Source organism: Sphaeramia orbicularis, chromosome 19 (genome assembly GCF_902148855.1).
Source record: "Sphaeramia orbicularis chromosome 19, fSphaOr1.1, whole genome shotgun sequence".
Taxonomy (NCBI): Eukaryota; Metazoa; Chordata; class Actinopteri; order Kurtiformes; family Apogonidae; genus Sphaeramia; species Sphaeramia orbicularis.
The window spans coordinates 33,457,363-33,472,011 of NC_043975.1; the positions used below are offsets into that span (position 1 = coordinate 33,457,363).

The 14,649-nt window shown below is 37.2% G+C and overlaps 2 protein-coding genes across 4 annotated transcripts; both read right to left on the bottom strand.

Moving 5' to 3' along the window:
• Positions 1–821: 821 nt before the first annotated feature.
• LOC115410307 (synaptotagmin-1-like) lies at positions 822–6,978 on the bottom strand. 2 transcript variants are annotated; one of them, XM_030121908.1, is made up of 9 exons: positions 6,767–6,978; positions 5,705–5,932; positions 3,783–3,958; positions 3,596–3,694; positions 3,007–3,174; positions 2,022–2,189; positions 1,743–1,860; positions 1,516–1,649; positions 822–1,419 (listed from the first exon to the last, which is right to left on the bottom strand). In XM_030121908.1, exons 2-9 carry the CDS (start codon positions 5,910–5,912, stop codon positions 1,210–1,212), a joined length of 1,281 nt encoding a protein of 426 aa, XP_029977768.1. In that variant the 5' UTR covers positions 5,913–5,932; positions 6,767–6,978; the 3' UTR covers positions 822–1,209. The 2 variants fall into 2 exon arrangements, with proteins under 2 accessions (XP_029977768.1, XP_029977767.1); XM_030121907.1 differs by having other exon boundaries at positions 5,705–5,917; positions 6,767–6,977.
• Positions 6,979–10,979: 4,001 nt separating this feature from the next.
• LOC115410073 (ferritin, heavy subunit) lies at positions 10,980–13,229 on the bottom strand. 2 transcript variants are annotated; one of them, XM_030121493.1, is made up of 5 exons: positions 13,082–13,229; positions 12,327–12,430; positions 11,986–12,132; positions 11,767–11,892; positions 10,980–11,551 (listed from the first exon to the last, which is right to left on the bottom strand). In XM_030121493.1, the coding sequence occupies exons 2-5, from the start codon at positions 12,426–12,428 to the stop codon at positions 11,402–11,404; spliced, it is 525 nt and encodes a 174-aa protein (XP_029977353.1). In that variant the 5' UTR covers positions 12,429–12,430; positions 13,082–13,229; the 3' UTR covers positions 10,980–11,401. The 2 variants fall into 2 exon arrangements, with proteins under 2 accessions (XP_029977353.1, XP_029977354.1); XM_030121494.1 differs by lacking the exon at positions 13,082–13,229 and adding an exon at positions 12,583–12,755.
• Between the last annotated feature and the right edge of the window lie 1,420 nt (positions 13,230–14,649).

The window sequence follows — 14,649 nt, forward strand, 5'->3', positions numbered from 1 at the left end:
TTGAAACTGAAGAAGAAGGTAGAAGAGTATCCTGGACCTACAGGAAGTTTCCCTTTGGCTCATTTACAGGTTAGCCTGGAAGCTAATGCTCAGGTAATGTTAGCTTAGCACAAATGACATAAACAGGTTGGAATTCCCGTTATGACGTCACTACCCCGTATCTGACTTAGCAAGATGTTTGTTAAAACTCACCCTACTGTAGTTTTACTCTGACTGTAGCAGCTTAGACACGGCCTGAACACAAAGTTTGATTCTGTTGCTTGGCAACCGTGTGTTGGGAAGCATGATGGGAAAGTTCCTCAAAGGGAGGAACGACGTCCCCTACCGGTGATGTGGTTGATTCAGTGGTGGAAGAAGAATGGAAATGATACTGGAAAGTAGTGTGATCCCATCTGCTACCCTTTTCTACAATAGATGTTTCAATTCATACAGCTTTCACTTTTTTTTTTCTTTTTTAAACAATAAACCAGCTGACCATCAAGCTATGAAATATTTAATAATAATAAATAAATACAATAAATTCTACTGTTATTGTACATTATGTTATTTATTACTTCTGTATATGTAAACATATGTTGAAGATAATTACATTTTTAAATTTCATTGTACAGTGTAAAATGACATTATTGTTCCATTCTATTCTATTCTATTCTATTCTATTCTGTTCTTTTCTATTCTATTCTGTTCTCTTCTCTTCTATTCTGTTCTGTTTTGTTCTCCTTCTATTCTATTCTATTCTATTCTATTCTATTCTATTCTATTCTATTCTATTCTATTCTATTCTTTTCACTGAAGTGATTTGAGTTCATTGAGAGCGGCAGTGATATGAAACCGTCCATTGTGATTTTATTTCAGTGTTCATAGTAACATGAGATGTAGAAACAAATCAGAAATCCTTTGTTTATGCAGCCACATTATTACATCATTGCATGGAGCATACATAAATGTTACAGGTTTTCACAGTAAACAAATAGCCCATGTAAACAAACACACAGTATACATATATTGACATAGATGTCTAAGAGATGTTTTGAGGAAGCATGGGATTTAAAAACGACAAAATATCAAAAACATATCTGTACATCACAAAAAAACTAGCATCACCATGTTTTCAAAATGTGTGAAAACAGAACATGCAAAGTGAGAAAACACCAGGGTTAAACTGACTAGCATGTCAAACGTCTTTTCTGAAATGGAACTGATACGACTCTAGCGAGGTTTTGCTTTGAGTGCAGCATCCACTTCCTCCTCTGTCAGAAGGGTGTGCCACTGGGCCACTGGACGTCTGGGGTTGGCCAGCATGTCTGACCAGTGGCGCAGGCCGACACCAGTGGCTCCATAACCCATGAAGGTCCCTCCAATTGGGTCATTGCTCCCAAGTTTATCATAATCAAACACTGTGATGACGACCTGTACTTTCTGAAAAAATAAATAGACAACAGAGACCCAATTAAAATCAACACTGACAGTTGTTTTTAATCTGAAATCAATGCCTTATGTGAGGGCAGAACCTACCTGTATCTGCTCAAAAGGAACATCAAAGCTAAAACTCTCATTAAAGTATGGATTTAGAGTGTTCTTCTTGACTGTCGTCTTTTTCTTCTTAATCCGTTTTCCATTTTGCTGCAGAACAATCTTCACATATGGATCTTAAGAGGCAAAAATAAGCTATTATTGATCTGTGTGACATCTTCAAAACAGAACAAACCAAACATCTAAGTATGGAGAACATATGTGATTACCTGATAAACCACCAACATCCATTTTTTTCAGATTCTTTGCCTCCATTATGTTTACCGTCAGCTTCCCAGCGGTGGGTACATATCGTAAAGAAATGCAGATATCGCCCAGTTTTTCTTGCTGAAATGAAGATTTGTGAAAGGTGTATTATAGTCATGAAGTCCATCTTATGAAAGGAATTTCTAACAATATTTTACTGCATGTAGTCACTCTCACTATCTTTATTTTTCCATTTATGAAAAAATGACATAAAATGACATGAATAATAAGGCATGTCATACCTCCTCCTTCTCACCACTCTCCAAGTCTTTCCATTGTTGCATCGGCTGACCCAAATCAACACTGTTCATGGGAATCTTTATCTCACCAATCATATCGTGCTTAGAGAAACGATCAAAGTCGAAAACTTGCAGCACCAATGTCTTTCCACCCAACTCCGCATAGGGAATCTACACAGAAGAGGTAGTCAGAGAATCACAGCAGAAAAATGTTATATTTGGCATATAATTGAGTTTATACACTCAGATAATAGCACAGGATATATAATAGTGATTGCAGACTTTAAAAGATAGTCTGTTTTTATTTATTGTGGAGGGAGCATATGTTTGTCAAAGTAGAGACAATGTTTGAACTTGACAGAGGTATAAATAAATAAATAAATAAAAATCTCATCAAAAGTCTACAAAACAAACAGAAAACACAGAACAAATGCTTAACATTAACCCATAAAGACCCAAATATCCACCGATGACCTAAACCATCTACTGATCTCAACTGTTTAATAACTGTTGATCCACTAATCCTATCAATACATGTAAATAATTGATGTAAAATGCAGTTTGCCATCTTTTCACGGTCATCAGATATGACTCATTTGGATGTTCAGAGGCTCCGTAGTGAACATGGAAACACCACGATCTTCTACAACATTGATTCACCAGTAAAACCCACGGAGTTGGATCAATGACAGTGGATGGACAACCTTGTTTTTACATTCTGTTATGGAAATCTTTACTGAAAAAGTCCCTTTTTCTTCAGTTTTCTTTGTTTCAATATAATAACCTTTGAATTTAGCGAGTATTTATGTGCATCTAAATTAAGTATAGGAAATTCAATTTGGAAAATATAGGATTTACAGTGAAAAATGCAAAACCCAGAGGATATATAAAGGTTAAATACAGAGAAAAATTCATTTGGGAGCTGACACAAAATTAGCACTGGGTCTTTATGGGTTAAACCAGAAACCACTATGCCAGTTACATGTACCTTGAAAATGAAAGTCTCGTTGAAAACAGGACACAAATTCTTGCGTTGAACTTTTGTCTCGTACTTCTTTTTTTTGTCCGGCAACAAAAAGACTTTGACATAAGGGTCTGAAGTTCCTCCCATGTCCATAGCAGCGAGGTCCTGGGCCTGTAGGATACCCACGATGAGCTTCAGAGGAGAGAGAACACAGGTTAGAGTGACCAGTGGAGGACAAAAGGACTGGTGGCTTTAGTTTAAAATGTCACCTGACTATACTTTAATCATTCATTTAAATATGTGATAATCTGGGGCGCCATAAAGGGGGGGTAAACCTGACAAATTCATGGGGCCCAGTGGATATAAGCTAGAAGTTGTGAAAATTTTGCTTTGGAGTAAAAGAGAGGCATTGAAGCTGGGAGTTGGACATCCAAAGTTAAGTTTTAAATTAAGTTAAGTTTTTAAATTTACAGATATTTTTATTCTATGAGGAGCCCACAACATTAACCTTTCATGGGGCCCACAATTGCTTGCAGCACCCCAGGTTATAATTGATCACATATGAACACCTTTAACGAATCTGATAGTGAGTTTGTTTCCACACAGAACCTACCTGACAGTCTGTGAAGTTGTAGTCCAAGGAGTACTCCAGCTTACCCAGCTTCTCCTGCTCTTTCTCCTCTTCTTCCCCTTCCTTCTTCACCTCCCCCTCCTGTGACAGACAAACATCAGCACATCGGACGTACATCACAAATATTTCCATCATCAGTGATCATATATCCACGTGAATCATGTCATACCTTCTCTCCATTCTCTCCTTCACCTTCCTTTGCCTTTCTGTGGCGACCCGCCTTCCTCTCCCGCACTTTCTTTGGCTTTTTCTTTTTCGCCAAACACTTTTTGAAAATGCAGAAGATGAAGGCAGCCACCAACAGCAGGACCACCACAACGATGGCTCCCACTGCCCACATGGGAACTGAGGGATGAAACATAAGCTGTCATTACTCACTGTATGAAGAATCAGAGCATTTGTCCTGTGCTAAAACATAATATATCGGGAACAGTCTTCCTGATGACTTTAGACAGCCCTTTACTCTGACTATGTTTAAGTCCAGGTTGAAAACGCTGTGCATATAACAAGTGAAAGTGTTCTATCTATACTCTTCTCTTTTACTTTATTTTAAATATTATTTATGTTTTATTGATTATGTTTTAATTGTGTATTTTTAACTTGTCTCTTTTCCATTTTTGTAAAGCACTGTAAATTGCCCCTGTGTACAAATTGTGCTATATAAATAAATTTGCCTTGCCTATGAATAAATTCACAGTACACATAGTCTACAGTAAACTGTATACTATAGCAGAAAGTAGCTGTAAATATTAGAAACAACAATACAATGCTGTTAACTCCCACAATACATGCATCCTCTAAACATCTGTCTTTATTGAAGGCTTTATAGATGCATCTATGTATTACACATCAGGATTTTCAGGAGGCTTTAAATCTCTTGCATCTTGAGATTACATCCAAGAAAAATCCACTTTGATAAGTGAGTTTACTGCCATAATCTGATGCAATTCAGATAACGTACTTGAATGAATGAATAAACCCAAATAAATCCCAAAATGAGCTCCATAATCATTGGACTCATTCAAAAAGGGACTGGAGACTTTCCTGTTCAGACAGGCTTTTCAGAGCTCCCACGATGCTTTGACTTACACGTAGTATTTTATTCACTTATTTATGTTTTAATGTGGTAATTTCTGTTTAACGTAGCTTTTTATTTTATTTCATTTTATTTTTTTTAAACCCATAAAGACCCAAACATACACTGGCGACCAATATCATCTACTGATCTAAAATGTTAAATACCTGTTTGTCCACTGATCCTATCAATACATGTAAGTAATTGGTGTAAAATACAGTTTGTCATCTTTTCATGGTCATCAGATATGATCCATTTGGACGTTCAGAGGCTCCGTAGTGAACATGGAAACACCATCATCTTCTACAACATTGATTCACCAGTAAAACCCATGGAGTTGGATCAGTGGCAGTGGGTGGAGACACTTGTTTTATGTTCATTTAATGATATATTTCGATGAAAATGTCACTTTTTCTTCAGTTTTCTCTGTTTCTGATATAATAATTCTGAACTTTAATCTGAGGTTTTATGAACATCTATATGATCAGCACATTAAATATTGGAAAATACCAGATTTGTACAGGAAAAATGCAAAATACATTATGATAAATAGTGACAAATCACTTAATAAATGTTAAATATAGAGAAAAAATAATAATTTGAGAACTACCACAAAAGTAACACTGGGTCTTTATGGATTAATGTAGCACTTTCAGATTCTGTTGAATGAAAAGTGCTTTATAGATTCAATTTCTTCCTATTATTATTATAAAATCTGACACCAAAGTAAAGTACAGTTGTTATTGTGACAAAAGTCCACATTTCCACTTTGACTTCAAACATTTCTGCAGTCATTTAACTAGTGGCAGTTTGCTGAGCATGCATGTGTTTTCAGCACCACCCCTCTCCATAATCAGATAATAACACTGTCCCAGCAGGGAGTGGCCCTGTGTAACCACACTCCCACCAACAGCTCCCACTCAAGCTGGTTATCATAGAGTGCCTGAACCAGAACATCTCAGCTCAACTCAGATCACGTGTTCATGTTTCCCTTTTAAAGTCTAGGAGACACGTACTTGGAAGGTGACTGAACTCGTTCATGAACTTTTCCTTCATGTGGTCGTAGTCATGGTGAGGGTTAGGGTGATGTTCTGCATGCGAATGCTCGTGATGTTCTGAATGATGGGAGTGCTCATGATGGACCGGTTCTGTTGTCTCCTCTGATTCGGGTTCAGATGGCTCCGCAGCCCGCCGGGCCCGGACCCCAGCACTGGCCAACCTCATGTCAGCTGTCAAAACAGAAGCTATTAGTGCATTTATTCACATTTAGGTTTCGTGTGGTTGTGGTCTAGACAACAACATGTAACAACTTGTGTAATCCCCATGTTCATGCAGAACAGTTCAAAGGCATAGGACATCTCTAAGCCAGATGCTCAACATGGCTGACCCTAATCCCTCTGTTACTCTCATTCTCTCTGGCGACTCCCCCGCCCCATAACCAACACCCTGCCCCCCCCCAGGTTGTCCCCAGTTTTTTCTCCCATCACAGTCTCTACACATAACTGGATTAAACTGTAGCAGCACTACAATATTAATCCCAAATCCAACATCCTCAAAGCTTAAATAGATAGAGGTTGGCCACCCAAATTTTTCTCTGATTTTGTCCAGCTTTGCTTTTTTATTGCAAATTTTGGGGAATCGTCTGAATTTTTAACATTAAAAAAAAAAAAAAAAAAATACAGTGGAAAAATGTTAAAAATTACAATCAAGAATGTAATATACATGGAAAGAAAATATTTTATTGGAAATTTCTTAAAGGAAAAGGTCACTGATGAATTTCATTATATTAACTGTAGCTGAATTAAGGAAGATGCTGCTAAATTGCTTTTATATTTTACTCTCCTTACCTTTTTTGTCCACTTTACTGCTGTTTTTTTTTTTTGTTGTTGTTTTTTTAACAGAATTACAGGAAAAAAGATAAATCACCCATGGAAATAAACATTCAACTAATTAGTCCTTTAAGGCTTCGTAGGTTGCATTTTATCATTAAAAGTAATAGATGGGATAAAGGTTTAGTCATACATTTTGCAGTTTCATGCTCTTGCATTTGACAAAACCTTATGTAATATTGTTCTTACCTGCTGATATGTTCCTTTAATGTCCTCTGTACTGCAGCTTTTTCCACCCTGAGCAGTTTCTGGTTCAAAGTGGATTTCTTGTTGCTTCTCCTTTGGCCTGCTGGAGCTTTTTACACATCCATGGTCCCTTTGATACGCTTCTGACCGACTAGTTGGCCCTGCAACCCATTCCATCAAAGCTCAAGCGCTGGCAAATCACTAGAGCAGTGTTGTGATTTAATCCCCCCCCCTACCCCTCCTCCTAATATTCGAATACTGACTACACATCTGTTGCTTTAGAGCTCTGATTGAAGATGCTTAAAGAGCAACAGTGTCCTTCTCTAATACTAATAAACCACTGTCACAAAATTAACACACTGAGCAATCTGTGGCTTTCCTCAAAGTGTTGGGAAAGTGTCTGTTTGTTACATTGATGGGGCATGGCAGTCATGGTTGTGTTTATCCATTAGATTTAGGAGATTGTTGTGCATCCGGTCCTTCACTAATCCCCTCAGTATAGCCGTCCTCGCAGTTGATCGGCAATCTACCAGCAACTTTGACTGAGAGTAGATATTCCATCCTCCCGATCCCCAGGCTTACCATTTTACTGTACAAAACACATACCCATATTTAGAGCCCTGTGAACAGTAATCCCCAGGCGTGCTGCCACGTGTTTGCACCGATGCATCTGGAGATATCAGTGGCCCCAACCCAACATTAAACAGCCTCATCCTGATGGTTATTGCAGAGGAAAGCAACATGATTAAATAAATAAATAAATAAATAAGTGCACTGACTCACTTTTGTTGCAAGGTTTTTGTACTGGGTTGTGTTCCTTTTGCTGTTGTGGTGCAATAACAATAGTACAATATATAGCATTTTACATGTTTGTAGTTCTTAGGTCTGCTAAATCTATTAGCAACATTTTTTTTTTTTTTACATCCATTGAAACAATTTGAAATATTGGCAAAAATGCCAGATGTGAGACTATTTAACCCTTAAAGACCCACAAACTATTTTTGTCACAACTTCCAAATGACTTTTTTTGTCTTTCCCATGTGATTTATTATATTATATTATATTATATTGTTCACAATGATGGTTTTCGTGAATACACAAATCCACTATTTTTACAATCTAAAACCTTAAATCTCATTGAAATTGTGGAGTTCAAAATTATTCAAATAATGTATAAATCAAAGAATAACTTACTGCCGGGCAATATTCAAGAAATGTTTTGTGAAAGAGGGGGAGGCGATGATTTACTGGGAAAATTTAATTTAAAGATTCATAAAGTAAGCACTACGTTAAAAAGTTTCTGTATCACCATCTGTGGGGTAAATTGTGGAACAAATTGTGTGTGGAGATAAAACAAATTTCAAACATAATTCAGCTTAAAACAAGATATAAAGAATTTGTTCTTCATAGGTTCAGTATTTAATGATGACAGTGAGGGCTGTTTGTTTATGGATGATGTTGTATTGATAAATATGCTGTAATTATTGAATAAAATGGTTGAATTGAGTCTGTTTGTATGACTGTACTGCCATGAACATACTGTTGTGTATAATTCAATTACTGCATTATGTATTTGTTGTGGTTCGATGCAAAAATTAGGAAAAATGTATTGTTTGTTGTATTAAGTAAGTGATAAAGGTGTAAAAGCACTGAGGGGTAGGATTAAATAAGTTTATACTTCTTCCTACTCCTTTTCGACTAAGCAAAATTCAGACTTGCACATACTTGAAGATAGATTCTGTTCATTTAAATGTTATTTTGCTTTTATCTTAATTTGCCTCATTTTGTTTTGTTTCTTTGCATGTTCGAAATGAATAAATAAAAATAAATAAAATATTAAATTAAATTATAGTATTCTCTGCATTTTTCAGTGAAAATCATTGATCAGGGGTGCCCAAATCCAGTCCTCGAGGGCCTGTATCCTGCATGTTTTAGATATTTCCCTCCTCCAACACACCTGGTTCAATTAATGATCAGCTCATCCTCAAGCTCTGCAGAAGCTTGATAACGATGTAATGGCTTCTAGGTGTGATGGAAGAAGGAAATATCTAAAACATGCAGGATAATGGCCTTCAAGGATCGGATTTGGACACCCCTGATTGTAGATGTTCAAAAAAAGCTCATAGTAAATTTAAAGGTTATTAGATCAAATCAACAAAAATTAGGAAAAAGTGAATTTTTCAACAAAATATATCAATAATTACAACTAAAACAAGTATCTACAACTGCTGTCATTTGTCAAACTCCATGGGTGTTATTGATGAATCAGTGTTGTAGAACAGGGGTGTCCAATCGTGGTCCTCGAGGGCCAGTATCCTGCATGTTTTAGATGGATCCCTCTTCCAACACACCTGATTCAAATGATGAGCCTATCCTCCAACTCTACAGAAGCCTGCTAACGACCGTCAGGTGTGCTGGAAGAGGGAAACATCTAAAACATGCAGGATACTGGCCCTCGAGGACCAGGATTGGACACCCCTGTTGTAGAAGATGACGGTGTTTCCATGTTCACTACAGAGCCTCTGAACGTCCAAATGGGTCATATCTGATGACCATGAAAAGATGATAAACCGTATTATACCTCAGTTATTTACATGTATTGATAGGATTAGTGGATCAACCGTTTCCAAACATTTTAAGCATCAGTAGATGCTTTTGGTAAGCGGTAGGTGTTTGGGTCTTTATGGGTTAAAGTAGGGATGTCAAAGTCATTTTAGTTCAGGGGCCACATAACTGGATTTGAACTCAAGCTGGCCAGACCAGTGAAATAACAAATAATGTCAACTCCAAATTTTTCCTTTATTTTTGAGTGCTAAAAAGTACATTTACATTTATAATTCTTAAAAAGTCTGAATAATATGATAAAATATGAACAATCTAAAATTTTAATAATGAAAAGTAAGTGCTGCTTTAACTCATTATGTGCATTACAACGTACAGATCACAGTTAATCTACAAAATGCACTTTTAGAAACAAGCATATTATTGTTAAAATTCAACTTACTTTTCTTAATACAATGCAGGATGTTTATACACTGTTGCCCATGAAGTTGGAATAATTTTGTTTTCAGACACATTCTTTTTTAATTCCTATTTATATACATCAGTAATCACCTTTGACTTGGTGCAGTGATTACATACCGAGTCCAAGTTACACGCTATCTGTAAAAACAATAAATCATAATGTCATATTAATTTCATGAGAACAGGTAACAATATTTTATTCCAACTTAATAGGCAACAGTGTATTTGTGAATATTATTCACATTTTTTTGTGAAAGGATAGTTTGTAAATGTAAACATCATAATGTAATTCTACTTCTTTCACACTAAAACAAAGAGAACAATTTGGAGTGGTCATTATTTAAGCTTGTATTTTACTGATGTGGTTCATGTAAATTCACTTCTCTGAGATGCAGGGAAGTAGAATAGAACACTTAATTACTTACTTCTACTTTTGACTTTGACAGCTTTTCTCAGATTACATTGTTTCACCCCCTTCCTCTCTTGTGAAAACCACATATCGCTAAAAATGTCACATTTGTTTGGGATAAACTGAGGGGTGAAATGTTCTTTTATAGGTTGAGAAAGTTATCTTTTAATGCCCTCTTGGATTAGCTGTAAACAGCATTTTCACAAAGCTGAAAACAACCCTGTTTCTCTGAGCTCATGACATGAAGACGTTTTAGTGATATCTGGTTCTCACGACAGTGATGCTACAAACATGACGAGACAAAACTATTAACCTGATGAAGTACAGAGGCTATTTTACTGCATAATGTTTAGTTTTGCTGATCACACTAAAACACTTACTTAAATGAGGTTTTGAATGCAGAGCTTTTGCTTGTGGTAAATATTTTCACTGTGGTAATTGCACTTGTACTTCAGTTTAAGATGTGAGTATTGGTTTGCATCATCACTGCAATGCAACTTCAACACTGACAGTAAAACGCCGACATACGCCGGACTATGATTCCACTCTGTTGACATACCTCTGCCTATCTATGCTGAAACATATAATTTACTAAGAAGCAGCATGAACTTTTAAAACCACAGACTGTCTGGAAACCTAATGTTAAACATTAAGCTCCCACCCAGCAGTGAGTAAGCAAAGTCTCACTGTTATCTTTACAATGTTCTTTGGGTTCAGCATAGAAAGTGGGTTTAGTCACTTATATACATCTCAACAATTGCCACAAAAAGGAACACCACCATGTCAGCTTAATCTGACTTTATTGAAAATTTTCATCATATTCCAAATCTTTCAACAGTCTTTTCCAAGACTTTTTAAGACACACTGATCCAAAACATTATGTAGGTTTACAACGTTGATGTGGAAGAAAAAGCTAACGGAGGCAATGGAATGTATGACACATGATGTAACTGAGTCTAAATAAGTGTGACTCAGTTTGACAGCTTAGGAAAATTGTAGTTATTAGCACCATAGTTGTGAGAACATGTCTTCCCACTATGGTATATAAAATTGAGGTATTTTTGTTTGTTGTTTTGCAACACCTTTTGGAGTAACATGATACCTTGTGTTTTTAAACAGAATAAGTTGCGGTGTGAGGGACTGTTGCCCTCTTTGACTCTATTAAAAATGAATACGGAGCATGTGTCACAGTAACGGCAGGATCTTCACAGAGTGTGTTTATCAAAGAGGTATTCTCCCATGCCACCGTGCTCGGCAGATGCAGTGATGCGGGTCAGACTGCCAATGTAATCACCTAGCCTCTTGATGACATCGTGGCTGTTGGGTATGAAGTGTTGCTCAAGGAAGTCACACAGCTTAAAAAAAAAAAAAAAAAAAAAAAGATCGACAGACAATGAAGAAAGTTGGGTAGTAGAAAGTAACATGTAAATGACCACACCTTCCATAAAATATTTCAAACTGTAGCTCAATACATCTTAAATTCACTAAAACAATCTAGAGCTCAAAATCCATAGATTACCAAGAGCCTTAAAAAGCAGCTTGGTTATCCATCTAATAGTGCACGACTTACATGAGCATCACCGTGGGTGCCAGCTCTGCGGTGAATGTCAAGAACACATGCGTTCAGTGACTTCTGGTAGTCCAAAGAAAAGGACATCGCATCCAGACCACCTCTCCAATCCTCCCTGCTTGGCTTCTGGAACAGGATTAAAATTTGTATCAAGAAATGTGCAAAGAGATTAGCAAATCTTGCCAACAATTGCCTGAAAATGCCCTGAGGTAGACTCACAGCAATGGTCTGGAGCAGAATTCGGCCACCTCTCATGTTTTGATATTCCAGCAGCTTCTCAGCTTGTTCCCTCTCTTTCTCTGACTGCTCCAGGAAAAAACTGGAGAACTTTGGCAAGGAGACATCATCCCTGTCAAAATACATCCCCTAGAAGAGATAGAGAAGCACCATTGGGGAAAACATTGCAGAAAGACAGTAAAAGACTTCTTTAGATACATAAAAGGCAATATTGTTTTGCAATAGTGCTACATATGACTCAGATACATTACTTAACAAGTGCTATAGTAGTTCTAGAGTGACTGTTCTGCTGTGGACCCATGTAAGTGTTAGAGAAATCATACCAGAGACAGGTAGGTGTAGGATGCAGTGAGCTTGAGGTTGATGAGTTTGTTGAGATCTCCTTCAGTCTCGGAGTGAAAATTTTGTTTCACCACAGACTGCATTTCTGAAAAACAGCAAAAGCAGTATACTTAAACCAAACCAATTCCAAAATTCGGGTTAGTAAGGCTATAGGCACTATCACTCAACAACAACAACTGGAAAGTATTGGGAAGATTTGCAGAACAAAGCAACACTACTGAAACACATGATTCTTACCTTTATGCTATTGTTTCCAGTCAGTTAACCTTGGTAACACACGCTTTTGTTCAGTTGGCCTCTTAGGTACACTGCCAGCTTTTATACAACCGATGTTTAACAGCTTCAGTAAAACATGAGCCAAACTGTCGTCATATCCATGCCCTGGACTGGGTTCAAGTGGGCTGTAACGTCTGCAGTCAGGTGTTGTTTTGAAGGTTATGTTAACGTAAGCACAAGCTACTATTGTGCCTTGTGTGAACCTGATAGTTAGCGTCCTTTGGACCTTTTGTCTACTTTAGCATGTTGAAACCACTTAAGAACAACAGTCAGGAGTGTTCTCTTATCAATTACATGCTGAATGCTGGAAGTTTAGCGTTAATTTGCTAGTATAGTTACTTAACCTAATTGGCTATGCTAACACCAACCTAGCTAACAGATAGTATTAGATTCTGTTACCTGAACAAAACTGAAACTGTTTTAACTCTTTACCTTCTGTTTTACTCTTTATTCCACTTACTTGCACTGTGCTGGACACGCTGCTCCGCTTTATCGTTTCTGTAGCTGACTTTATCTTCCTGTTTACGAACCACCAACAGCCATTGGTGTTTTTGCTAACGGTGGCTAGGCTAGCTATTTATCTGTGTTGGCGTGTGTTGTGTTTACGTTCTGTGTATCTCTACTGCCACCTCTTGTTTTGGAGACGCATTACATATTGAATACTGAACAAACGATCAAACCATCAGTCATGTTTTGGCATGTATAATTTTGTCAAATCTGAATAAAAGTGGTCATAGCTTCTCCAAAGCCGTAACACATTATGTTTATGTTTATGCATTTGGCAGACGCTTTTTTCCAAAAAGCGACTTACAGGGGAAAACCAATCAAATCACTCAATCAATCAAATTTTATTTATATAGCGCCAGATCGCAACAAAAAAGTTATCTCATGACACTTTATATATAGAGTTGGTCAAAACCAGACTCTAAGCCAATTTACAGAAACCCAACAGAATCCTCCAGGAGCAAACTCTTGTGACTAGTGACAGTGGTGAGGAAAAACTTCCCTTTAACAGCAGAAACCTGGAGCAGACCCAGACACCTGAAGGATGGACGTCTGCCTTGACCAGTTGGGGTTAAAGAGAGAGAGTAAAGAAAGAGAGAACGAGAGAGCGATAGAGATAGAGACTGGGGGAGAGGGGGAGAAGGGGGGAGTAGGGGGACACACATGGAGGCAGTTGAGGATAAATGAGTGATGATGGTGAAGGCAGGAGAGAGGCAGGACCACCGCAGCAGGTCCAGAGATAATCCTGGGAAAATCTGTGATAAGCCTGGGAAGAACTTTATTAAAATATTTAAAATGGAATGTCTGACAGTGCTAAGACAGGACATTAGCAGACAGATGTGTTCACAAGGACAAAACTTACACCACATGTTGAAAACAATGCTTGTCACTGTTCAGCCCAGACAAAATATGGAGATGATAAGTAGAAGCTGGTTGTAAATCACCATAAAGATCATACATCAGCAGTGTGAGAGGAAAAACAGTGGGAGTAGAAGATGATGGTGTGATGGATTACACTCTGTACATGGTGAGCTGTTTTCACCAACTGTGTGAATGGAACAAAAACCAAAAAAGGGCAACGAAACAAACTGTTGAAACGTTGAGGACGAGTTTCTGAAAATCACTTCAAGACAAATGGTCTGGTTCTTCAGAATATTCACCGAGATGCAAAGTGGAATAGTAGTTCAGGAAATGAAGGTGTTCAACCGCACCAAATGCAAATGAAGCACCACAAACCACCAGGCCCATAAAACTCTGAATAAAGACTGATTCTTTTGACTGAAGTGTATTATATAAGGGTAATAAATGTAGTACCTCATATCATGTATTTATTAACAGAGCAAAATAACTGGAGAAACTGACTAAAGTTTTATGAATTAAAAAAAAGTTGACATTTTTTGTGTATTACTGGTAAAGTTAAGCTTTTTGAACATTTTAACATTAAATTTCCTAAAAATAAAATGAAATTCACCGTTGAGTTATATCTTTCAGTGGAGGTTTCCAGTTATATTGAACCACTTCAAA

Coding starts and splice junctions, on each gene's coding strand:
- LOC115410307 (XM_030121908.1), bottom strand. CDS start 5,912: ATGAGGTTGGCCAGTGCTGGGGTCCGGGCCCGGCGGGCTGCGGAGCCA. Junction 2,190..3,006: donor ACGAGACTTTCATTTTCAAG/GTACATGTAACT, acceptor TCTTCTGTGTAG/ATTCCCTATGCGGAGTTGGG. Junction 1,861..2,021: donor AGAGTGGTGAGAAGGAGGAG/GTATGACATGCC, acceptor TCTTCATTTCAG/CAAGAAAAACTGGGCGATAT.
- LOC115410073 (XM_030121493.1), bottom strand. CDS start 12,428: ATGCAGTCTGTGGTGAAACAAAATTTTCACTCCGAGACTGAAGGAGAT. Junction 11,893..11,985: donor TTCTGCTCCAGACCATTGCT/GTGAGTCTACCT, acceptor ATCCTGTTCCAG/AAGCCAAGCAGGGAGGATTG. Junction 11,552..11,766: donor GCACCCACGGTGATGCTCAT/GTAAGTCGTGCA, acceptor TTTTTTTTTAAG/CTGTGTGACTTCCTTGAGCA.